Here is a 26,349-nt window from a genome sequence, read left to right on the forward strand (position 1 = left end):
TGATAGGGATTGCATTGAATCTGTAGATTGCTTTGGGCAGTATAGTCATTCTCACAATGTTGATTCTTCCAATCCACGAACATGGTATATCTCTCCATCTGTTTGTATCATCTTTAATTTCTTTCATCAGTGCCTTATAGTTTTCTGCATACAGGTCTTTTTTCTCCTTAGGAAGATTTACTCCGAGGTATTTTATTCTTTTTGTTGCAATGGTAAATGGGAGTGTCTCCTTAATTTCTCTTTCCGATTTTTCATCATTAGTGTATAAGAATGCAAGAGATTTCTGTGCATTAATTTTGTATCCTGCTACTTTACCAAATTCATTGATTAGCTCTAGTAGTTTTCTGGTAGCATCTTTAGGATTCTCTATGTATAGTATCATGTCATCTGCAAACAGTGACAGCTTTACTTCTTCTTTTCCAATTTGGATTCCTTTTATTTCTTTTTCTTCTCTGATTGCTGTGGCTAAAACTTCCAAAACTATGTTGAATAATAGTGGTGAGAGTGGGCAGCCTTTTCTTGTTCCTGATCTTAGTGGAAATGCTTTCAGTTTTTCACCTTTGAAGATGATGTTGGCTGTGGATTTGTCATATATGGCCTTTATTATGTTGAGGTAAATTCCCTCTATGCCTACTTTCTGGAGGGTTTTTATCATAAATGGGTGTTGAATTTTGTCAAAAGCTTTCTCTGCATTTATTGAGATGATGATATGGTTTTTCCCCTTCAATTTGTCAATATGGTGTATCACATTGATTGATTGTCATATATTGAAGAATCCTTGCATTCCTAGGATGAATCCCACTTGGTCATGGTGTATGAGCCTTTTAATGTGTTGTTGGATTCTGTTTGCCAGTATTTTGTTGAGCATTTTTGCATCTATTTTCTTTTTTTTCTTTCTTTTTTTTTTCTATTAGTTTCTGCTTTATAACAAAGTGAATCAGTCATACATATACATCTGTTCCCACATCCCTTCCCTCATGCATCTCCCTCCCTCCCACCCTCCCCATCCCACCCCTCCAGGCGGTCACAAAGCACCGAGCTGATCTTCCTGTGCTCTGCGGCTGCTTCCCACTATCTATCTACCTTACGTTTGGTAGTGTATATATGTCCATGCCTCTCTTGCATCTATTTTCATCAGTGATATTGGCCTGTAGTATTCTTTCTTTGTGACAGCTTTGTCTGGTTTTGGTATCAGGGTGATGGTGGCCTTGTAGAATGAGTTGGGGAGTGTTCATCCCTATACTATATTTTGGAAGAGTTTGAGAAGGATAGGTGTTAGCTCGTCCCTAAATGTTTGATAGAATTCACCTGTGAGCCATCTGGTCGTGAGCTTTTGTTTGTTGGAAGATTTTTTATCACAGTTTCAATTTCAGTGCTTGTGATTGGTCTGTTCATATTTTCTATTTTTTCCTGGTTCAGCCTTGGAAGGTTGTGCATTTGTAAGAATTTTTCTGTTTTTCCAGGTTGTCCATTTTATTGACATAGAGTTACTTGTAGTAATCTCTCATGATCTTTTGTATTTCTGCAGTGTCAGTTGTTACTTCTCCTTTTCCATTTCTAATTCTATTGATTTGAGTCTTCTTTTTTTTCTTTATGAGTCTGGCTAATGGTTTATCAATTTTGTTTATCTTCTGAAAGAACCAACTTTTAGTTTTATTGATATTTGCTATCATTTCCTTCATTTCTTTTTCATTTATTTCTGATCTGATCTTTATGATTTCTTTCCTTCTGCTAACTTTGGGTTTTTTTTGTTCTTCTTTCTCTAATTACTTTTGGTGTAAGGTTAGGTTGTTTATTTGTGATGTTTCTTGTTTCTTAAGGTAGATTTGTATTGCTATAAACCTCCCTTTAGATCTGCTTTTGCTGCATCCCATAGGTTTTGGGATGTTGTGTTTACATTGTCATTTGTTTCTAGGTATCTTTTGATTTCCTTTTGATTTCTTCAGTGATCTCTTGGTTATTAAGTAGTGTATTGTTTAGCATCCATATGTTTGTACTTTTTACAGATTTTTTTCCTGTAATTGATATCTCATAATATCTCATAGTGTTGTGGTTGGAAAAGATAATTGATACAATTTCAATTTTCTTATATTTTCTGAGGCTTGATTTGTGTCCCAATATAAGATCTATCCTGGAGAATGTTCCATGAACACTTGAGAAGAAAGTGTATTCTGTTGCTTTGGGATGGAATGTCCTATAAATATCAATTAAGTCCATCTTGTTTAATGTATCATTTAAAGCTTGTGTTTCCTTATTTATTTTCATTTTGGATGATCTGTCCTTTGGTGAAAGTGGGGTGTTAAAGTCCCCTGCTATGATTGTGTTACTGTTGATTTCCCCTTTTATGGCTGTTAGTATTTGCCTTATGTACTGAGGTGTTCCTATATTGGGTGCATAAATATTTACAATTGTTATATCTTTTTCTTGGATCGATCCCTTGATCATTATGGAGTGTCCTTCTTTGTCTCTTGTAATAGTCTTTAATTTAAAGTCTATTTTGTCTGATATGAGAATTGCTACTCCAGCTTTCTTTTGATTTCCATTTGAATGGAATATCTTTTTTTATCCTCTCAATTTCAGTCTGTATGTGTCCCTAGGCCTGACGTGGGTCTCTTGTAGACAGCATATATATGGGTCTTGTTTTTGTATCCATTCAGCCAGTCTATATCTTTTGGTTGGAGCACTTAATCCATTTACATTTAAGGTAATTATCGATATGTATGTTCCTTTTCCCATTTTCTTAATTGTTTTGTGTTTGTTATTGTAGGTCTTTTCCTTCTGTTGTGTTTCTTGCCTAGAGAAGTTTCTTTAGCATTTGTTGTAAAGCTGGTTTGGTGGTGCTGAATTCTTTTAGCTTTTGCTTGTTTGTAAGGGTTTTAATTTCTCTGTCAAATCTGAATGACATCCTTGCTGGGTAGAGTAATCTTGGTTGTAGATTTTTCCCCTTCATTACTTTAAATATTCCACTACCTTCTGGCTTGCAGAGTTTCTGCTGAAAGATCAGCTGTTAACCTTATGGGGATTCCCTTAAATGTTATTTGTTGTTTTTCCCTTGCTGCTTTTAATATTTTTTCTTTGTATTTAATTTTTGATAGTTTGATTAATATGTATCTTGGCATGTTTCTCCTGGGATTTATCCTGTATGGCACTCTCCGTGCTTCCTGGTCTTTAACTATTTCCGTTCCCATATTAGGGAAGTTTTCAACTATAATCTCTTCAAATATTTTCTCAGTCCCTTTCTTTTTCTCTTCTTCTTCTGGGACCCCAATAATTAGAATATTGGTGCGTTTACTGTTGTCCCAGAGGTCTCTGAGACTGTCCTCAATACTTTTCATTCTTTTTTCTTTATTCTGCTCTGCTGTAGTTATTTCCACTATTTTGTCTTCCAGGTCACTTATCCGTTCTTCTGCCTCAGTTATTCTGCTATTGATCCCTTGTAGAGAATTTTTCATTTCATTTACTGTGTTGTTCATCACTGTTTGTTTGCTCTTTAGTTCTTCTAGGTCCTTGTTAAACATTTCTTGTATTTTCTCCATTCTATTTCCAAGATTTTGGATCATCTTTACTATCATTATTCTGAATTCTTTTTCAGGTAGCCTGCCTATTTCCTCTTAATTTGTTAGGTCTGGTGGGTTTTTTGCCTTGCTCTTCACTTGCTGTGCTTCTCTGTCTTCTCATTTTGCTTAACTTACTGTGTTTGGGGTCTCCTTTTCGCAGGCTGCAGGTTTGTAGTTCCCGTTGTTTTTGGTGTCTGTCCCCAGTGGGTAAGGTTTGTTCATTGGGTTGTATAAGCTTCCTGGTGGAGGGGACTAGTGCCTATGTTCTGGTGGATGAGGCTGGATCTTGTCTTTCTGGTGGGCAGGTCCATGACTGGTGGCATGTTTTGGGATGTCTGTGGCCTTATTATGATTTTAGGCGGCCTCTGTGCTAATGGATTGTGTTGTGTTCCTGTCTTGCTAGGTGTTTGGTGTAGCGTGTCCAGCAGTGTAGCTTGCTGGTCGTTTAGTGGAGCTGGGTCTTGGCATTGAGATGGAGATCTCTGGGCGATTTTTGCCGTTTGATATTATGTGAAGCTGGCAGGTCTCTTGTGGACCAATGTCCTGAACTTGGCTCTCCCACCTCAGAGGCACGGCCCTGATGCCTGGCTGGAGCACCAAGAGCCTGTCTTCCACATGGCTCAGAATAAAAGGGAGACAAAAAAAAAAAAGAAAGAAAGAAAGAGAAAGGAGGGAGGGAGGGAGGGAGGAAGGAAGGAAGGAAAGAAAGAAAAAATGAAGAGAAAATAAAATATAATAAAATAAAAGTTATTAAGATAAAAAATAAGTATTAAAAACATTTTTAAGTATTTAAAATAAAGAGAGAACAATGGAGCAGAGCAACCAAACCAAAAAAACAAATCCACCAACGATAACAAGTGCTAAAAACTACACTAAAAAAAAAAAAAAAAAAAGGACAGAGAGAACCCTAGGACAAATGGTAAAAGCAAAGCCTTACGGACATAATCACACACAGAAGCATACACAGACACATTCACAAAAAGAGAAAAAGGGAAAAAAATATATACATCGTTGCTCCCAATGTCCACTTCCTCAATTTGGGATGATACGTTGTGTATTCAGGTATTCCACAGACGCAGGGCACATCAAGTTGATTGTGGAGATATAATCCGCTGCTCCTGAGGCTGCTGGGAGAGATTTCCCTTTCTCTTCTTTGTTCTCACAGCTCCTGGGGTTCAGCTTTGGATCTGGCCCTGCCTCTGCGTGTTGGTCACCTGAGGATGTCTGTTCCCCACCCAGACAGGACGGGATTAAAGGAGCAGCTGATTAGGGGGCTCTGGGTCACTCAGGCTGGGGGGAGGAAGGGGAACGGATGCAGGGTGAGCCTGCGGTGGCAGAGGCCGGTGTGACGTTGCAACAGCCTGAGGCGCACCATGCGTTCTCCCGGAGAAGTTGTCCCTGGATCATGGGACCCTGGCAATGGCAGGCTACACAGGCTCCCGGGAGGGGCGGTGTAGATAGTGACCTGTGCTCGCACACAGTCTTCTTGGTGGCGGCAGCAGCGGCCTTAGCTTCTCCTGCCCTTCTCAGGGGTCCTCGCTGATAGCTGCGGCTCGCACCCATCTCTGGAGCTCCTTTAAGCGGTGGTCTTAATCCCCTCTCCTCACGCACCAGGAAATAGAGAGGCAAGACAAAGTCTCTTGCCTCTTCGGCAGGTCCTGACTTTTTCCCACCCTCCCTCCGGGCTAGCCACGGTGCACTAACCCCTTCAGGCTGTGTTCACGCAGCCAGTCCTCTCCCTGCGATCCAACCAAAGCCCGAGCCTCAGCTCCCAGCCCCCGCCCGCCCCGGCGGGTGAGCAGACAAGCCTCTCGGGCTGGTGAGTGCTGGTCGGCACCGATCCTCTGTGCGGGAATCTGTCTGCTTTGCCCTCCGCACCCCTGTTGCTGCACTCTCCTCCGCTACTCCGAAGCTTTCCCCCTCCACCACCCGCAGTCTCCGCCTGCGAAGGGGCTTCCTAGTGTGTGGAAACCTTCCCTCCTTCACAGCTCCCTCCCACTGGTGCAGGTCCCGTCCCTATTCTTTTGTCTCTGTTTATTCTTTTTTCTTTTGCCCTACCCAGGTACGTGGGGAGTTTCTTGTCTTTTGGGAGGTCTGAGGTCTTCTGCCAGCATTCAGTAGGTGTCCTGTAGGAGTTGTTCCACATGTAGACGTATTTCTGATGTATCTGTGGGGAGGAAGGTGATCTCCACGTCTTACTCTTCCACCATCTTGAAGCTCCCTCCCACATATTTTTAATGGTTAATATATTTTCTTTCTTTTTTTTTTAAACCATAGTTACCAGGCTGTGTATTACGTTTCCCGATCTTATTTATCTTACAACTGGAAGTTTGTACCTTTTGACCACCTTCACCCATTTTGCTCCCTGCCCCCCCACCTCTGGTGACCACCAATCTGCTGTCTGTATCTATGACTTCAGCTTTTTGTTTTTTTGTTTGTTTGTTTGGATTCCACATATAAGTGAAATCATATGGTATTTGTCTTTCTCTGTCTGACTTATTTCACTTAGCACAATGCTCTCAAGGTCCATCCCTGTTGTAAATGGCAGGATTTTCTTCCTTTTTTATGGCTGAAGAGTATTCCATTGTGTTCCAATGTGTATTCTATTGTGTGTATGTATATATATATATATATATATACAAACACACACGCACACACACACACCACATTTTGTTTAACCATCTACTGGAAGATACGTTGTTACCATATTTTTGCTATTGTGAATAATGTTGCTATGAACAAGGGGATGCAGATATCTTTTTCAGATAGTGATATATCTTCTTTAATTATTCTTATGTTTTCCAATTTTAATTTAATGAGATTGTTACTTTGGTAAAGGAATAGAATTTTCCCCAACATTCTATCATGCAAATTTTCAAACATACAGAAATGTTGAAGAACTACAAAATGAAAACCTGTCTACTATTAACATTTTACTGAGCTTGTGTCATCACCGCCCATCTATCATTTATCTATCTATCTATCTATGTTACCTAAAATCTGTCTATCCATTCATTCATCCACCCATCCTCAATCCATCTGTCAATACATCTTATTTTTTGATGTATTTCAAAGTAAATAGTACATTTCCCACTAAATACTTCAGTAAGCATATCACTAACTAGAGTTCAATATTTGTTTACTGTTTGATTCTTTTGAAGCAAAATTTACATAGTATGAAATGCACAAATGTTAAGGGTACTTTTGCTGAGGTTTGATGAACATGTTCACCTGTAAACCCAAATCCCTATCAAGATAGAGAACATTGCCAGCACTCCAGAAAGGTCACCATGCCCCTCCCCAGTCCATTCCTATCCCCACCACAACAAAGGTAACCACTATTCCGAATTTTTCTACCATAAAGTATTTTGCCTGTTCTAGAATTTCACATCCAAGACTGGCCATGTGGGGTTCTAGGCTTAGAAGTCTGTGGAAGGCTGCCCTCTGCCAGAGCTAAGCTGATACCCTCTCTGTCTCTGTCTCTGTCTTTATGTCTGTCTCTGTCTCTCTCTTTTGAGAGATAAACCTTCAGAACCTTTAGAAGTGAACTGACCGCTGCCTGCAAATGTCATGCCCTTAAATTTTTTGTATTTTGCAGAAAAAGGAGCGTGAACTTACACTAAATAAATCAACAAATGCTTATACTACTGGGAAGATGACCCACCCCCCAAACATCCCAAAGGAGCAGACCCCTGCAGGGACCTCAAATGCCTCTTCAGCCTCAGTAAAACCTGAAGACAAGACTTCTGAAAACAAAAAGACTTACAACAGCATCAGCAAGATCGACAAAATGTCCCGAATTATATTCCCAGTCCTGTTTGGCACTTTCAACCTAGTTTACTGGGCAACATATTTGAATAGGGAGCCAGTGATTAAAGGGGCTACCTCTCCAAAATGAGCTGCCATGCTCCCAAACTCCAAGACAACCATATGTTCAGTGACGGGCACCAAGGAGAGGTTGAGCTTGGGGGACCTCCCTTATTTGGGCACTATCTTTCAGGAAATTTTTGCATGTTTAATTATATGTACAAATAATATTGCCTTGATGTTTCTATATATAATGTCAGATGTTTCAAAGATGTCACATTGATAAATCAAGCCACTTTCTAGAAAAACAGGAGACAATGGCTCTGACACTCAGATGCTCAGTATCTTGCATTGACAGTTTACAAACAAGTATATTTTTAACTGTTCCAAGTGTTACCTAACAATGTTTTTTATACTTTGAATGTCATTTCATACAAATTTTCCCAGCAAATAAATATTTTAGGAAATACTCCATGATTACTACTTGACCAACTCTCACAAGAACAAATATCACAAAGAGCACATTTTTCATTGAAAAAGAAACTGTGGGCATTTATGTACAAAACTAATTGCCTTTGATAATTCTTACTGTTCTGAAATTAAAAGTACTGCATGATCTTATGTTAAGAAATAGAATAAACAAATATTTATGCAGACATTTAATAACAGAAATATATGGTATGTTAGATTAACAGATACAATGTTTCCCCAAGGAAAAATTTAACTGCTTAAAAATAGTTTTTTGGGGGGAGGTGGGAATGAAACTTAACTTCTCTCCCTCTGACTCCCCCCACTAACTGAACGATGACCAAGAAAGAAAACATCTTAAAACAAAAAGTAGTGTGATGACAGTCTTGGCATTTGGCCTGAGCATCCACTGTCTGAAACACTGACCACACCTCACTGCAGCCAGTGTGTAGTGCTTCAGTGGTGAGAAATTGTAAATGAGTTATTTTCCATTTTATTTCCCTGTATGTTATTTCATGATTGACTTATTGCTCTGTTAGCTTTTGTATATGAACCTTAAATGTTCATTAAAAAAATAAACTGATCTTGTGGATAAATGTCATATTTTGAAAAATATTTCATATTTTGGTGGACGGATTGACTCATTTTCTAAAAATGATGTAAAGGAAACCCATTATGAAATTGCTTGGGAAAAAGTGTCTCACTTGGCTGCTTACCTCTGTTCCAATCTAATTCTTCTGGGTAGTATGTAGAGAGAAAGCGGACTTCAACCACAGTGAGGTGAATAGGTAGAATTGGAAGTTCTTTCCATCTCATACATCTCCAGGGTGCGGAGCCCTACGGGTCTCTGCTTGATAGAGCTCTACCTGAAGGTGTTCCCAAGGTGGGTGCTTGCTGTGGGCAAAGTGACTGCTCAGTTCTCCATGGCTCTCCTTTTGCTGTTTGTAAAGAGTGATACGAAGAACTGCATGTGGACCAGCTACTTACTGTTAGAAGAAGTATCCAGGAATAACATGTATAAAAAGAACAGTTTCTGTCTCCTCTATGACTTGTAAAAGGGAAATTATGACCATTAGCAAATGGTATCAAAATTAAGCCTGCCTAAATTGACTACTTCATGGTACCTAATTCTTAAAAACCCATCCACCTCACCATGTTTGGTGGACACAGACATGATCATGGCCATGGACACACATATAGGCAGATATTCAGCAGTCTTTCATCTTGAATAACCAGATAAATGCCTATAGCATCCATTCACTGAAAACTCCAAGTACTTATCCTGAAAAGCCTTTTCACAGGATTCAAGATCAGGTATTACATTTTATCAGAGTTGTATGAGAGATGCACAGAACTACTACCTTCTTCAAAAAGACTGGTGCCCATTTTTGGCATCACTTGTTCATTAAATACACAGAGGTTCCATTGCCACTACTCAGGCTCTCATAATAGAAAGGTAAAGGTCAACAAAAGGGGTGCTCTTAAAACTTCACACAAGAAGCATTTCTCTATTTCAAATGGTGCTATATTTGTAGAATGATGTTTGTGCTTTCTATTATACCACAGCATAAAATCAGCCAAAACCAAAGGCAGGCGTGAAGCTGACTATGAAGCTTCTGTTTTCATTTACTGTTTATTTATATTTCTCTTACAGTCTTTACAGTTTAGCCTTGCATTGTAGTTTGGAGAAAAATATACTATAGGTTAGATCTAAAAGGCTACACATACAAATGCTCACTTTAAACATCTCAGTCCTAATGGGAAATGATATCTTCCATATCAGGTTGCAATCATTTTCTTGACAAGTTCTAGCTTTTGTTACAGGAAACCCTGGAAGCCCTGCTAGGTGAATTCCAGTTTGAAGATATAACTACTGCATTTACATGCTGCTCAGCCTTAAATCTGATGAATATTTAGTGAAAAAGATCATATCAGTTGTCTGCTGATTTTGTAGTATAGATATTTCAGTGTTTGTTTGTTATTTTTAATGAGGACATAATGAAGAATCACCGTGGGAAAAATGACAACAAGGCAAGGAATAAAATTTTTTGAAAATAATTATAAATTACAGTGCTCTACTTTTAGAACCAGAGTATTTAAATGTATCTCTTTTGACATCAACATAAATAGACAGAATATTCTAATAAGTCAGCAATCAGTATTACTTCTCTATTTCTCAGGAAGCGATGGGTCTATTTAGGGCAGGCTATGGTGAAAGTTGACCTAAATGTTTATATGCAACAATTGGGTTCAGATATTTCGAGAGTAACTATCAAAGTTAAAATGGTACAACACCCTGCATTGAATATTGACAAGGAAGTTGTAAATCTTCTAATCTATTTGTTATGTTAATGCTTTAGGAATAATGCTGTACGTCTCCTTTGTGATAAGTTAGGGGAATTAGGTAAGGTAAATGAGAAATCTCTATTTTACAAATAAAGATATCGAAACCCAAAGAGGTTAATCTATTGGCTCAAATCATTAGGAGAAAGTAGATTGCAGTTCCCATAGTTTCTAAATCTGGGTTCACAACACCATGTAGTTTCTCCAGATGGAAGTTGATTCCGAACAAAAATGTAACCTAAAATGGAAAATCTTGCTTTAAGCACTGGTTGAATGATAAGAATGCCCTACAGAACATTTTTTACACTGAAAGCGTGACCTTTAAGTCTGTTCCTTCTTATATAAGATTTTTGTGCTTCTGTGATCCTAGAAACTTCTCTTGATAGAATGGACCTGTCACAGTAGCACTCTCCCCATCTGAAAGAGAGAGAGAGAGAGAGAGAGGAGGGAATAAGGACGCAGGGACCGAAGAGAGAGAGAAGCACTGATTGACTAGAACCCCGTGTTTGTATGTGATTGCTCCTTTCGGAGCACCCATGTAAATGATTATGGTGACTGCAAGGAGCGGGGAGTCTACATCAAGGGGAAAACGTAACTACGATGGCACAGAGTCTTCAATCAATGTTAGCCTGTACTGTAAGAACTAGCTTCAAATCAAAAAGAACTTTTTAAAAAAATCGGAAATGCTATAGTTCTCTCAGTGAAAACAGTAGTTTAAATATTTAAAAATTAGTCTTAATGTCTTTTTTACAATACTACTACATCTGGGACAATCAATGCCATGAGCAAACATGGTGAGGATTTGAATATGAATTACTACTCTGATCGTTGCAATTACTTGCCAGGTTTGCAGTGATGTAAGGTAATGCTTTTGAAGTGTGCAAAAAAGTTCATTTCATCAAAGATTTGCATGATTATGTTTGTCAATGTCATTTTCAATAGACTATCTCAACTCCAATCTTAGTGGCTCTGTAGCTTATTTTAAAATGAGCCTGGGTTCTTTATGGAAACTTGTGATTGAAAAATATTTACTGCTTAGAATTTCCCTAATATAAAAGTCTGAAGAAATGGGTTTCCCTTAGTTTTTCTGAGTTCAGATCAAAAGACAAGTAAAAACAGAGATTGGATACTATATTTTGCAATGCATAGCCTTAAAAGGAAAATTTGAAATGAGATTTAATTGACTCAATATACTAATTTAAGCCTAATTTATTATACATTCTTCATGTTGCTACCACTGTCTCCCTAGCAGCCAACACTATTCCAGGCCAGTGACAGGTGCTCAGTGAATGTAAATTGATGGAGGGAATGAATACCGGAAAGTGGGTGGCCTGGATGTGATGAAACCTCTTTGGGTAGGGGCGGTTGTATCCCACCCAAAGAAAATATGTCTTTAAGAGTTTATAAAATAAAAATTTCGGGATTTTTTACAAACCTATCCATATTCCACATAACAACATTGGGAACACAACCCACACACGGCGACAACTCGCTTGGCCTGAGTAGCAGGCTGACCCTTTAGGTCAGTGGTCCCCAACCATCTTGGCACCAGGGACCGGTTTCGTGGAAGACAATTTTTCCATGGACGAGGAAGGGGGTGGGGTGGAGGGGCGGAGGAAGGTGGTTCAGGCTGTAATGCGAGCAATGGGAGGGATGGTTCAGGCAGTAATGCCAGCGCTGGTTCAGGCCATAATGCAAGTGATAGGCAGCAGCAGCAGATGAAGCTTCGCTCGATAGCCCGCCGCCGCTCACCTCCTGCTGTGCGGCCCGGTACTGGTCCACGGCCCAGGGGTTGGGGACTCCTGCTTTATGTAGAGTGGCCATATAATTTACTCTTCAGAAGTGAGACTACTAGATGGTGGAGAGAGTACCTCAGTAAATCTTCTCACCTCAGAAAGCAATGCCAACCCTGGCAAGATTATCAAAAGCAACCATTTCAGAACTCTGGAAATTTAGATGAAGGCACACAAAAAATTAAAAGTGTTTATTGAAGAAAACTACTGAGCCTCAATTAGAAAAGTGGGGTCTGTGACACTTTAACTTAGGGATATTCCCATCTCCCTACCAGCTCCTTGGCATGGTTCCATAAAGACCAGCAGCTTTGCTGCCACCAAGTGGGCTAACTTGATTTGGAACTCCAGAAAAAGCCCTGTCCCCAAGGCTTTGCCACGATTCGACCTGACTTGGAGCTCCAAGGAAAAGCTTTATTCTCAGGGCATTGTTGATAACAGAAGTCAGTAGCAGTCAGGGAAGGTAAATAGTATAGGTTCCTAGGGCTGTGATATAATCTGGGGCTAAAAAGAGTCCAGCCAAAAATTTTAAAAGATAATGTAGGGACTCACATGTCCACAGTGAACTATGAAAACCTCTGACATATTCCTAGATCTGGAAGGCTGTGTGCATGTTCAGGGCTGTGTGAACAGTCAAGAATGAGCATAGAGAGCTATGCTGATCCAGAAATGACACCTAGAAAGATGACTACAAATTAAACGAAATTAAAACAAACAAACAGAGATTTCATACTCTAGGAAATACAAATACTACAGAACTGGTCCAGGAAAGTTACTAAACAACAACAAAAAATCTAACCTCCAACAACAAAAAAAGTACAACAACAAACAGTAAGTAGGAAGGGAAGAATGACTGGATTTCAAAGTTACTGAAACGTATGTCTTGTATGTCCAGTTTTCAACAAGTACTGTGAGATATGCAAAGAAACAGGGAAATATAGCCTATATACAGGAAACAAAACAATCCAAAGAAACTAACCTTGAGGATACTCAGATGTTCAACTTAGTAGGCAGACTTTAAATCAGCTTTTATAAATATGTTCAAAGAGCTAAAGGACACCATGTTTAAAAAATTAAAGAAAAGTAGGACAACAATGTTTCACCAAATAGGTAATAGCAATAAAGAGACAGAAATCACTTTTAAAAAGAACCAACTAAAAATTCTGTAGCTAAAAAGTACAATAACTGAAATGAAATATTCAGAAGTTGGCCTCTGTATTGGATTTGAGCAGGCAGAAGAAAGAACCAGCAACTTTGAATGTAAGTGAATAGAGAGTATTCTGTCTGAGGAACAGAAAGAAAATACAGAGAATAAAATGAACAGAGCCTGAGACACCCGTGGAACACCATCAAATAGACCAACATGTATGAAATGAGTCCTAGAAGGAGAGAGGAGAGTTAAAGAAGAAAATTATTGAAGAAATAATGGTCAAAAGTTCTGTATCAAGCAAAGTTATCCTTCAAAAAGGTAATTGAAATAAAGACATCTCTGGGTAAATAAAAATGGAGTAAATTAATCTATAACAGACCTACCCTACAAGAAATATCAAAAGAAGTATTTCAGGTTGAAAATAAATGATATTCGATGGTAACTTGAATCCATACAAAGAAAGAAAGAAAACCAGTAAAAGTAATTACATAGGTAAATATAATAGGAAATATAAATATAGTTTTTACTCTTTCTTCTCTTAACTGATTTTAAAAGGTAGTTATTTGAAATAATAATTATAAAACTGTATTGTTGACTTTATAAGCAGTAATTTGTAGGATAATAATATCACAATGAGGGGATGACAGGGCCCTATATTGGAACAAAATTTCTGTATACTATTGAAACTAAATTAGTAATAATATGAACTATATTGTTTTAAGGTAAGAACAATACTCTCCAGAGCAACCACTAGGAAAATAAGTAAAAGAAAAAAAAGAGTAAATAATCCATCAAAGGAATTAAGATGGTGCACTAGAAAATATCTAACAACCAAAGAAGGCAGAAAAGGAGTAACACAGTAACAAAGAGGATACAAGAAAACAAAAAGCAAAACAGGAGGTGTAATTCAATCATATCAATAATTATGTTAATTATGTTAAAAAATGTATTTGGTATTCCAATCAAAAGGTAGAGATTATCAGACTAAATTTTAAAAAGAGATCCCACTATATGCTGTCAATAAGAGACAGATTTCAGATTCAAAGACACAAATAGGTTGAAAGTAAAAAGATGACAAAGACACACCGTGCATGCATACAGTAACCAAAAGACTGCTGGAAAGATTATACCAATATCAGAAAAATAACTTTAATATAAAAAGATTACTAGAGACAAAAGGGACATTTTATAGCAATGAAACAGTCAATTCATCAGGAATATATAACAATTCAAAGCAGATACGCACCTAACAACAGAGTCCCAAAACATATGAAGCAAAAACTGACAGAATTGTAAGGTGAAATAGACATTTCAACAATAATAGTTGAAAACATCAATTCTCCACTCTCAATAATTGATAGGACAATTGGACAGAAAATCAGCAAGGAGCCAGAAGACAAAAACAGCACTATCAACCAACTTGACTTAGCTGACATTAATAGAACACTCTCTCAGCAATGGCAGAATATATACACCTTCTTTACAAGTGCACCTGTACTTTTCTCCAGGACACAGCATTTTCTGTATCATAAAACAAGTCTAAATACACTAAAAGAGATTAAAATCATATAAAGTATGTTCTCAAAACATAATGGAATTAAATTAGGAATTTATTGTTTAAACCAGGACACTTTTAAGAGGACTCAAGACTGATAATTACACCAGGAAAACAGACATAAATCAAAACTGACTTGAGCAAATTAAGGCTTGTGTTCATTCTGCCTTTGGCTGGGAATCCACTATACAATTCCCCATATTTCCCGCTCCCTCTGCTTCAGTCATCTCCAGAGTGAAACCTACCTCATCCTGTGAACTTTGACTCTGCAGCACCTTTTTCAGACCAGTTTAAACTGGGGCATTTCAGAAAACATGCACTTTATTTTCAAATGAATTTATTTTAAATTCCACCATGCCTCATCCCTATTTTAAGCCATTTTAAAAACATAGATTACGTCAGAATTTTTACATTTTTTTATTAAACCACATGACAAAAGCTGTGCTATGGGAACTTTTTAAGAAGAGCTTGGCTTTACCCTTTCGTTGCTTACAGCTACTGACCTTGTCTTGGCCTTGGGAAAACTTGACATTTTAAAATGGTTAATTTCTAGTTGTAAGATCTTTCTGGAATTTCCATGCTTTACTAGAAATGTATACCATGCCAAATCTCAAACATCCTAAAATCTTCACAAGGTAAATAAGACGGGAAAAGAAATTTCCACTTTTCTCACCTATTGTTTTTGCTTACAGGACTGAGCCAATGGAGTGTGATTGTATGGAGGGGAGTTTCTTAGCAGAAGTATTCTAATTGGAATGAATTGGGAGATTGGGATGGACATATATACAATAATATGTATAAAATAGATAACTAATAAGAACATGCTCTATTAGAAAAAAATTAAAAGTTCAGAAATACATAAATAAAATTGCATGCTTTGAAAAAATGCAATGAAGGACCATAAAAAAAAAAAAGTATTCTAACTGAAGTATCTGGGCATGACAAGGGCAAAGGCAATGTAAATGTAGTCATTCAAAACCACTCTTCTTCTGACTTCCTGAGCATTGTCTGTGAGAGAAAGTAGTTTGAATATTTTTGTGACCCTTTAACTTGCTACTGAAACTAACAGTATACCTCTGTACCTCCAAATGTTTAATAGTTAATGATTTTATATTCTTCAGCAGTAAAGCAGAGAAGCAAACCAGTAGGAGATATAGATATAGATCTGTAAATATATAGATATATGTGATAGACATACATACGTATTGCTCATACACTATGGGAACTGGCCAGGCAAGTTCAAAGTCTACAGGGCAGGCCATTAGGAAGGGACTGTTGGGAGCAGTCTGGAACTACAGGGACACAGGCCAAAGATGTTTGCCCACAGGTGGAAATCTTTTCTCTTTCTCCATATGTCTCTCTGTCTCTCTCCAGAAAGTCTCAAGCCAGTTTTTGAGGCTTTACATCTGATTAGGTCAGGCCCACTGAGGAAAATGTCCTAAACTTAAAGTCAACTGATTAGGGATTCTAATTACATCTACAAATTCCTTCACAACAGCACCTAGATTTATATTTGATTGAATAATTGGGGACAGTAGCCTAACCAAGTTGACAAATCAAAATGCCACCACAGTCTTCCCCTTGTCAACTTGGCACCCATACACATCTCTTAAATCATATTTAATCTCCAAATAAAGACAGTAACAAAGTTATATTTCTGCTTAAAATGATACAACTAACCTAACTACAACCCAAAACGTGCTAACACTTTCGCCAGAAGAGAGCACAAAGACTTTTGGTGCTGTACACTCATGTTTTGATATCTTATAACTTAAATAATGAGATATAAAATTACCTATTATTAACATCCTTTATATTAGATAAGGGGATAATAGAGGAAAGAAAACAACAATATTTGTATACACACAAAAACATATTCACACCAAAATAAAGAAGAAATATTCATAACTGTTAGACTCCTCATTTTTGAAACTGGCCATATGGTTGTAGCTGGTATTTACAAATACTTCCTTCCACTAATTATTTCATATTCACTTTACCCTCATCAAGCATTTCAATTAGTCATGGTGTTTTGCCTGATAGGCTGACCCAGACTCATTCCTGGGGGGTTTCTGCTGAACTGCGTTGTTGAAGTTTTCCATTGACTTTAATTACAGGACATGAAAATACTAAAAGATTCCTTTTGAGACCTCCTGTATTTTAGACATACTCTTCCTAACGTCTCTTGTGGAGCATCAGTCCAATTTCCCCATGGTCATTAGGGTTAATCACCCAGCCAGCACAGTCAGTCTCTTTCCTGGCTTGTTGATTCAGAGGCCTGAGTCCCAAATGGCTGGTTGCCAGTCTTATCTCTGTTTGCAATGGAATCCTTGTCATGACCCCAGGTAGAAGCATTCCTCCCTTTGGAACTGAGACCTCTAGATGAGCAGAATCTAAGGTCAAGGAGAATAGAACCAAAATCTTTCTAGGTATTGTTGATGCCAAAATCTTGGCTCTCTGTGCACTAATGCTGAATAGAAATACGGAGACAGAGTTTTGGAGGAAAAAGAAAAAGAGTAGCTTTATTCTTTGCCAGGCAAAGAGGGAACACAGCAGGCTAGCACCTCAAGAACTGTACACACCCCTCCCTGGGGGAAATAGGAGAAGACTTATAGGTGGGGTTCACAGTCTGGGGTAGGTGATAAGGATCAAAGTAGTGAAGGTCTTGCATTTTTATTATTCCTGAATTATTTCAAAGCAGTCACAGCTGGCATCAGGCAGCCCAGTAATAGGGTCCATTTGTCTCTGGGTTATTGGCCCGCAACCTTCTTTCTGAAATGCAGAATGCTACAAGGGGTGATTTGCTACAAGGGAATGTAGGGGGTATAAACACCAGGTGCAGGATGTAATTCAAACTGAGTCAGAGTGTTAGAGGTTAGACTTGTGAAGGACAAGTCTAGCTACAAGTGTTTGTTAATAGTAACTGCTAAGGAATAACTAAGATTGTTTAACTCTTTCAGGCCTGTTTATGCTGTTTCCCCAGCCTGTTTATTGTTTTCGTATTTTCCTTGTTTATCAGAAAAGTCTCATTTCTATTTTTGCTGCAACATTGTCACCTAGCTGGTGTCATAGCTGAGTCTTTGAAGGCTGCTATAACAAATTACCATAGAGTGGGTGGTTAAAACAATAAACATTTATTTCACAAAATTCTGGAGAATGGCAGGTCCAAGGTCAAGGTGCTGGCAGATCCAGTGTCTGGTGAGGGCCGTCTTCATGGTTTTCAAATGGTTGTCTTCCTGTTGGGGTGCATTGATATTTCTGAATTATGATTTTTCTCTGGGTATATGCCCAGGAGTGGGATTGCTGGGTCATATGGTAGTTCTATTTTTAGTTTTTTTTTGTTTGTTTGTTTTTTGCGGTACATGGGCCTCTCACTGTTGTGGCCTCTCCTGTTGCGGAGCACAGGCTCTGGACGCGCAGACTCAGTGGCCATGGCTCACAGGCCCAGGTGCTCCGCGGCATGTGGGATCTTCCCGGACCGGGGCACGAACCCACGTCCCCTGCATCGGCAGGCAGACTCTCAACCACTGCACCACCAGGGAAGCCCTATTTTTAGTTTTTTAAGGAACCTCCATACTGTTCCCCATAGTGGCTGTACCAATTTACATTCCCACCAACAGTGTAGGAGGGTTTCCTTTTCTCCACACCCTCTCCAGCATTTATTTTTTGTAGATTTTTTGATGATGGCCATTGTGACAGATGTGAGGTGATACCTCATTGTATTTTTGATTTGCATTTCTCTAATAATTAGTGATGTTGAGCATCTTTTCATGTGTTTTTTGGCCATCTCTATGTCTTCTTTGGAGAAATGTCTATTTAGGTCTTCAGCCCATTTTTTGATTGGGTTGTTTGTTTTCTTGTCATTGAGCTGCATGAGCTGTTTGTATATTTTGGAGATTAATGCCTTGTCAGTTGCTTCATCTGCAAATATTTTCTCCTATTCTGAGGGTTGCCTTTTTGTCTTCTTTATGGTTTCCTTTGTTGTGCAAAACTTTTAAGCTTCATTAGGTCCCATTTGTTTATTTTTTTTTGTATTTTCATTACTCTACAAGGTGGGTCAAAAAAGATATTGCTGCAATGTATTTCAAAGAGTGTTCTTTCTAGACTTCTATAGTGTCTGGCCTTACATTTAGATCTTTAATCCATTTTGATTTTATTTTTGTGTATGGTATTAGGGAGTGTTCTAATTTCATTCTTTTACATGTAGCTGTCCAGTTTTCCCAGCACCACTGTTTGAAGAGGCTGTCTTTTCTCCATTATATATTCTTGCCTCCTTGATCATAGATTAGTTGACCATATGTGCATGGGTTTATCTCTGGGCTTTCTATCCTGTTCCATTGACCTATAATTCTGTTTTTGTGCCAGTACCATACTGTCTTGATTACTGTAGCTTCATAGTATAGTCTGAAGTCAGGGAGCCTGATTCCTGCAGCTCCATTTTTCTTTCTCAAGATTGTTTTGGCTATTCAGGATCTTTTGTGTTTCCACACAATTGTAAAATTTTTTGTTCTAATTCTGTGAAAAATGCCATTGGTAATTTGATAGGGATTGCATTGAATCTGTGGATTGCTTTGGGTAGTACAGTCATCTTCATAATATTGATTCTTCTAATCCAAGAACATGGAATACCACTCCATCTGTTTGTGTTGTCTTTGATTTGTACCATAGTTTTTTAAGCTGTTACCTTTGGAGGAAACTTAGTAAATGTTACATGGGATTTCTTTGTATCATTTTTACAAGTTCATGTGAATCTACAATTATATAATTTTTTAAGTTTAATTTAAAAATTACAATGATTTTCAAAAAAAAATCCAGAGGGAAGAAAACCAAATGAAAGTTAAATTGATACCTTCTCCACAACATATGAGAGACCAGAGGATAATGACAGTTAAGAGAAAATAACTTTCAAATTGAATTCTATATGCAGGACTATATTTTAAGAAAGAAAATTCACCAGAGACGTTTTTAGGTTAATAAAAATCTGAGATTTGGGTGCCAAATGATCCTCACTAAAAGAAATTCTAGGAAGTGGAAGAAGATCCTAGAAGGAAGTTCTGATATAAAAGATTGAAATGAGAGCAAAAATGTTGCAACCATGTTGACAATTCCAAACTCACACTGAGCACACAAAACAATTTAAAAATTGCCTAATATGTGGGAAGAAAATTAAAGATAAACATGAATTCCTGGACAATTATAGCATGGGATATACCAGAAAGCAGCTGCCTGATTGGAGTTAACATATTCTTATATGCTACATTATACATTTTGATGGAGTAAAGATTTTATAACTTAATCCTGGCAAGCCTTAAGGAGCCTTCATTATAAGAACTAATGGTGACCATTCAATATATTTACTTGTGGATCTAAAATGAAAAGGGTGGGAACGAGGGTAGAATTATAGTGCACGAATGTTAAATACCATGACAGAGCAGAGAGAATTGCACTGATGAGAGGAAGAAGGAGAGAGAAAGGGGAAAATGCAACTAGTCCACTGACTGCTGTAGAGATAGTAGGTAAAAGTCAGAGTAGGGCATTCAAAACAGCCAAACTGTTGAAAGGTTAGACAAGAAAAAGTATTACAAGCATCAGAACAAAAACACAAAACTCCTTGTACTCCAGAAATGAAATCTAAAAAGAGCAAAGAAGACACACTATACAGAGAAAGTTGAGACCTTGTACCAAAGTAAGTCTTATTGTAAAGGTAAAGAACTTACCTCTTCTATCAAAAGGAAAATATTTTCAAATACATTCATAAAGCAGAACTAAACTCTATGATACAGAAAAAACACACACAAAAGCCAGTGATCCAAAAAGGCTACATATAAAGTTATCAGCAAAGATATACCAGGCAAATGAAAACTAGAAGAAAGCAGAGTTTGAAATCCTGACATTGAGTATGGTAACATTCAGGCATAAAAAGATTAAACATGACAAACCACAATGAAAAGCAAAGATACAACAGTTAGAATACCTAGAAATACACCAAAAATTGTGACCATAACCCATGCAAAGTAGAAATTACAGAAGATGAAAGGAGACTGATATAAATGCATACACATTAAAAACTTTAATATTAGGACAAAATAAGGCAAGAGAGCAAAAAGTAAGCAAAGATTAAAAAAACCCTAAAAATCATAATGGTGTAGGTCTTATGATGTATTTTGACATTACATGCTCATAACTGATAATAGACTTTCTTCTCAAATACACTGGGACCAGCCACAAAATTAATGACATATTAAGTTACTTAGTGATATTAAGAAATATTAGTATATTTATAAAGTAGAAGGTTCATAAATAACACTCTGATGATAAAACTAGAAATTAAAAACCAAAATTTGGAAAAGTCCCTTCTAATTGGAAATTTTAAAATTCTTCTATTAATTAACACAAGGATGAAGGGAGATGCAGAAATTGTCAAAATTTCTAGAAATCAAGGGTAATTTAAAATTACACATAAAATTCTATGGGATACATTTAAGGCACATCAGAAGAAAATTCATATTCTTAAACACATATCAATACAGATGAAAAAAAGCAAAAAAAGAATTAAATTCCCACTCAAAAATCTAGAAGTAGAACAATGAAATAAACCAAAAGAAAACACAAGGTAAGTAAAATAAAAATAAAAGCAGAATTTAATTGTATATCACATATAAAAACAGTAGATCTAACTAATGAATCAAAACTCTGGGGATTAATAAAATGAATTATACAAGCCACTTAAGAAAAAATAGGGGAACGTACACAAAATAAGACACAAATTACATATACAGAGAAAACCAAAAAGAAGTCACAAAAGACTACTTAGCACACCTTTATTCAATAACATTGAAACATAGATGAAATGGACAATTTCTTGCTGAAATTGACTCCATTAGAGATAGAAAGTTAAGGTCAATTTTCCATGGAAGAAAAAAGAGAACTTTATCAAGAAAATTATACACATACACAAACGTGCGCACATGCACACATACACACAAAGAGCCCAGATGTCTTCACAGGGGAATTCTACTAAACTTTTGGATACCTTAGAATCCCAATTTAAGTAAATTGTTTCAAAATATAGAAAATGAAGAAAAACTTCCAATTTTATTTTCAACTGTGTAAGAACTGTTCAATATCAGGAAATTCGATAATATAATTCAGTTACTAATCACCTATGGGGAAAATCATTCGAGTAACTCCATTGTTGCTGCAAATATGATAAATTTCAATACCCATTTCTGATTTGTTTGAAAAAAAACTTCAAAATAATTATTTATGGGTATCTCCTTTCTCCTCCTTCTGTTTGTCTGTCCCTTTCTCATTAAGATACCCTAGAGAACTGTCTACTGTAATTTGGAATAAGAAATTTTCTCCACTACTTCCTCTATCCTTTAATTAATTAATTAATTAATTAGTTAATCTTTGGCTGCATTGGGTCTTCATTGCTGTGCACAAGCTTTCCCTAGTTGCAGGGAGTGGGGGCTACTCTTCACTGGGGTGTGCAGGCCTCTCATTGTGGTGGCTTCTCTTGTTGTGGAGCACGGGCTGTAGGGTGCACGGGCTTCAGTAGTTGCAGCACACAGGCTCAGTAGCTGTGGTGCATGGGCTTAGTTGCTTTGCGGCATGTGGGATCTTCCTGGACCAGGGCTCAAACCCATGTCCCCTGTTTTGGCAGGTGGATTCTTAACCACTGTGCCACCAAGGAAGCCCTCCCCTATTCTTTATCATCATACTTAACTGGAAAACACTAGAGAATCAATGATCAATTAACTCAAGCATCAAGGGAATTCATAAAGCAAGCAGGATATAAAAATAATATAAAAATAACAAACATTTATATGCATGAATAATAACCAATTAGAGGACACTGTGGAAGAGAAAACACCATTTACCAAAGAAATAAAGAGATAAAGTTCTTACAAATAAACTTAACAAGAAATATGAAAACCTTATATGAAGTACTCATGAACAAATAGAAAAAATATTTCTTGTTATTGTAAAGGACAACTGAACATCATAAAGATGTCGATTCTCCTTAAGTTAATTTATCCATGTAATAGAACTCCAATAAAATATGAAAATAGTTTTTTTTTCTGAGGCTACACAAGTTGAGAATAATGTTAATCTGGAAAAATTAATATGTGAGAATACTTGAAAATACTGACCAAGAAAACTAGGAGCTAACACTGGCCCAAACAGATATTAACACATAGTACAAAGTGTTTATAATTAAAATGGTGATACATATTAGTAGTAAAGCAGTCACTAGAATTAAATGAAAATTCAAAACCAGTTCTAGGTACATATAGAAATTTAGTATATGATAAAGTATTTAAACCAGTACGACAAAGTTGAGCTTTTGAATAAGTAGTGTGGGTAGATCTGGATAACCATCTGGAAAATGTCAAAATAGCATCATGCCTCACATAATACATAAGAATGTACTCCAAATGGATTAGAGATATAAATGTAAAAAATGATCAGAATAGATCATGAGTGAATTCTTTTATAGCTTGAGTTTAGGGGGAAGGTTTACAACTATGTATTTAAATTGAGATGCAATAAAATACTGATAAATTTTACTACAGAAAAATTTTTTAAATTTGCATGATGCAAAAAATACAAGCAAATCAAATGAAAAATGACAAGTAGGAAGAAACTATTTGCAACATATACCATGGGAAAATATAAATTCTCAAAATTTGAAGACAAGATATGAAGAAATCTTATAGAAAAATGTGCAAAGGGCATGAAAAGATAACTTGCTAAAATATAAAATGGCCATAAATATTTTAAAATGTTCAATATTACTCATAACAGGAAAAATGCAAATTAGAACTATGTTGAGATACCATTTCTCACCTCAGTTCAAAGCAATGATATTTTAATACAGTTAGATCATGTTTTCTAAATATTATTTTTAATTAAAAGGACCAGGGAGAAAGTATGGATTCAAGGGCTGAGAAAAGGAAATTATGAGTGAGCCTGGAAAATCTTCTTGTGCAAGAAAGTAAGGACATGCTCAAAAATACATTGGAGATGGGCTTCCCTGGTGGCTCAGTGGTTGGGAGTCCACCTGCCAATGCAGGGGACACAGGTTCGTGCCCCGGTCCGGGAAGATCCCACATGCTGCGGAGCGGCTGGGCCCGTGAGCCATGGCCGCTGAGCCTGTGCGTCTGGAGCCTGTGCTCCGCAACGGGAGAGGCCACAACAGTGAGAGGTCCGTGTACCGCAAAAAAAATAAAAATAAAAAAATACGTTGGAGATATGCTAAAAGGAGTCAGATGTCAGCTTGAAGAGGCCCCTACCGTCTAAATCTTGGATAACTTGAGAATAACAGTAAGTAAGAACAGTAATGGACTAAAATGTATTAAGTAAGACAAAAAGTCATGAGTCCATACTAAAAATAGTAAGAGAGGAAGAGGGAAAGTGCTTCCTCACAATATAATACCAACTCATAAATGCAGAAGAAACAATCGAGTTAGCAAATCTCCATTTTACAACCAGCAGGCAAGAATCACTAATGAAAGCTAAAACTAAAATGGTTAAATATTCTTAAAGAGTTCCCTCTAAGAATATTTAACAATATAAAATGAAAAAAAGCAACTTCACAGGGGAGAAGGCTGGCAGATACCAACTTAACCAAGGGATCAACATGACCCATAGTAGGACAAACCAGCATTATGTGCCCCCGATGTGATGCTCTGAGAAAAGCAACATTACTTATATCGTATCTCTGCCAAAAATACATAACCTGAATCTGATCAGGAGGAAACAGCAGATAGACTCAAACTGAGCTGCATTCTACAAAATCACTTGCCGCTACGGATATTGTCACGATATTATGAAAGACCATGAAAAGCCAAGGAACTGCTTTAGATTAAAGGCACACTAAAAGGGCACAATAACTGACAATAATTGTGTCATCTGAATAGGATCTTGGACTATGTGGGGGAACTAATAAAGATGTAATTGGAGCAATTAACAAAATTAGACTCTGGACTGTAGATTATACTATATGGAAATTTTTGTATTATTCTTATACATTTCTTTTTAAGCTTGTGAATATTTCATATTAAGTAGTTTTTGAAGATTGGGGAAACTTTACAAGCTGACTTATATGGAAATGCAAAGAGACTAGAACAGCCAAAAGAATAAATTCAGAGTACTAAGAAATAGATATTCAGAACAATTTTAAAGTTATAGAAATAAAAAAAAAAACATGGTAATGATGCAAGTTTAGACAAATAGATCAAGAGAACAGAGCTCAGAAAAAAATGCATTCATATATGGTCACCTGATGTATACAAGTTGAGTGGTAAAAAGATGGTGTTTAAAAAAAATCATGCTAGAGAAATTGGGTATATCAGTATGGAAGTAAATAAACATTGACTCATAAATAAAATCACACACTAAAATTAATTAGAAATGAAACCTAGACCTAAAAGGAGCTTTCTTATTAAAGCTTTTAGAAGAAAACATAGTAGACTATTTTTATAACCTCTGGGTAGGCAATGATTTGTTAAATAGAATGCAAAGCAATAATGTTAATAAAAGACACTATTTGCAGAAAGTAAAGGCAAACCATCAACTGAGAGAAGCTATTCATCACACACATTAAAGGACTCATATCAAGAATACAAGAAGCTTCTATAAACAAAAAGAAGACAAACAGCCTAGTTTAAAAATGGGGAAGAGACTTGAATGATACTTCGTTAAAGAAGATATTTTAATGGCTGGCAAGACGTTGAAAGGAGCTCAATGAAATTAAAACCAGAATGAAATATCAGAATGGTTATAATCAAGAAGAATGACAAGGCCACATTTCACGGCTAGGTATGGAGCTCATACAGAGCCAATAGGTGGTAATGGATACGGCTACTTTGGAAATCTCTTTAGTAATGTTTATGATCACTAAACATACACCTTCCCTGTGATCTAAAAAAATTTTTAGTCAGATAACCAAGAGAAATCAGCACATATGCCCACCAAAAGACATGTACGAATATGTTCATGTCAGCTAAATATTGTGTGCTATACTGAATACCACAGTGAAATACCATGCACAGAATAAGCAGTAATGGATGCCTGATACCTGCAACAACATGGATGCATCCGGAACACATTATGTAGGATAAGAGCAGGAGGTTACATAGAACACAGTACACGAGTCTATGTGAGATTCAAGATCAGGCAAAACCAGTCTGTTGCGATGGAACATGGAATAGTGGTTACCAGGGTCGGTGGTGGCAGTGAAGCTAGCTCAGCTCCCGGGAGGGGGCACCGGAAAAATGTTCTGTATCTTAATCTGGACAATAGACACATGCTATTCTTATACATGTGGTATATGCGTACGTAAAAATTCACTGAGCCATACTTTTAAGATGAGTGCATTTTGTTGTATGTGTATTATCCCTTGATAATAACATTATTTAAAAGTTGAGAAGAGAAAGTTTTTTTTTAACCACAAAACATCATTATACAATTCAGAAGTAAAGTTTTGAGAGTGGAAGAGATTTTATTCAAACAGAAAACCCAGAAGCAATAAAGAATAAGATCAGCTGATGCAGCAGTTCGGTTTTATTCAGCACCACAGCTCGCTAGTTCCTTCGCGCCTGTAGGAGGTGAAGTGAGGCCAGGCAAGGAATTCTGAGAGGTATTTCTTGAAGAAGCCGCAAGAGGATCCCT

General features: G+C 37.1%; 1 protein-coding gene across 1 annotated transcript in view; it reads left to right on the top strand.

The window, feature by feature from the left end:
• Window positions 1-7,455, top strand: part of GABRA5 (gamma-aminobutyric acid type A receptor subunit alpha5) — a gene marked incomplete at its 3' end in the record, with an annotated part of 100,751 nt that extends 93,296 nt beyond the window's left edge. Inside the window, exon 9 of the mRNA XM_079700806.1 lies at window positions 7,156-7,455. Coding sequence (XP_079556932.1) covers window positions 7,156-7,455 — 300 coding nt within the window. The remainder of the gene's footprint in view (window positions 1-7,155) is intronic.
• Between the last annotated feature and the right edge of the window lie 18,894 nt (window positions 7,456-26,349).

The sequence above is a fragment of the Hyperoodon ampullatus genome (genome assembly GCF_949752795.1).
Source record: "Hyperoodon ampullatus genome assembly, chromosome: 3".
NCBI lineage: Eukaryota > Metazoa > Chordata > Mammalia > Artiodactyla > Ziphiidae > Hyperoodon > Hyperoodon ampullatus.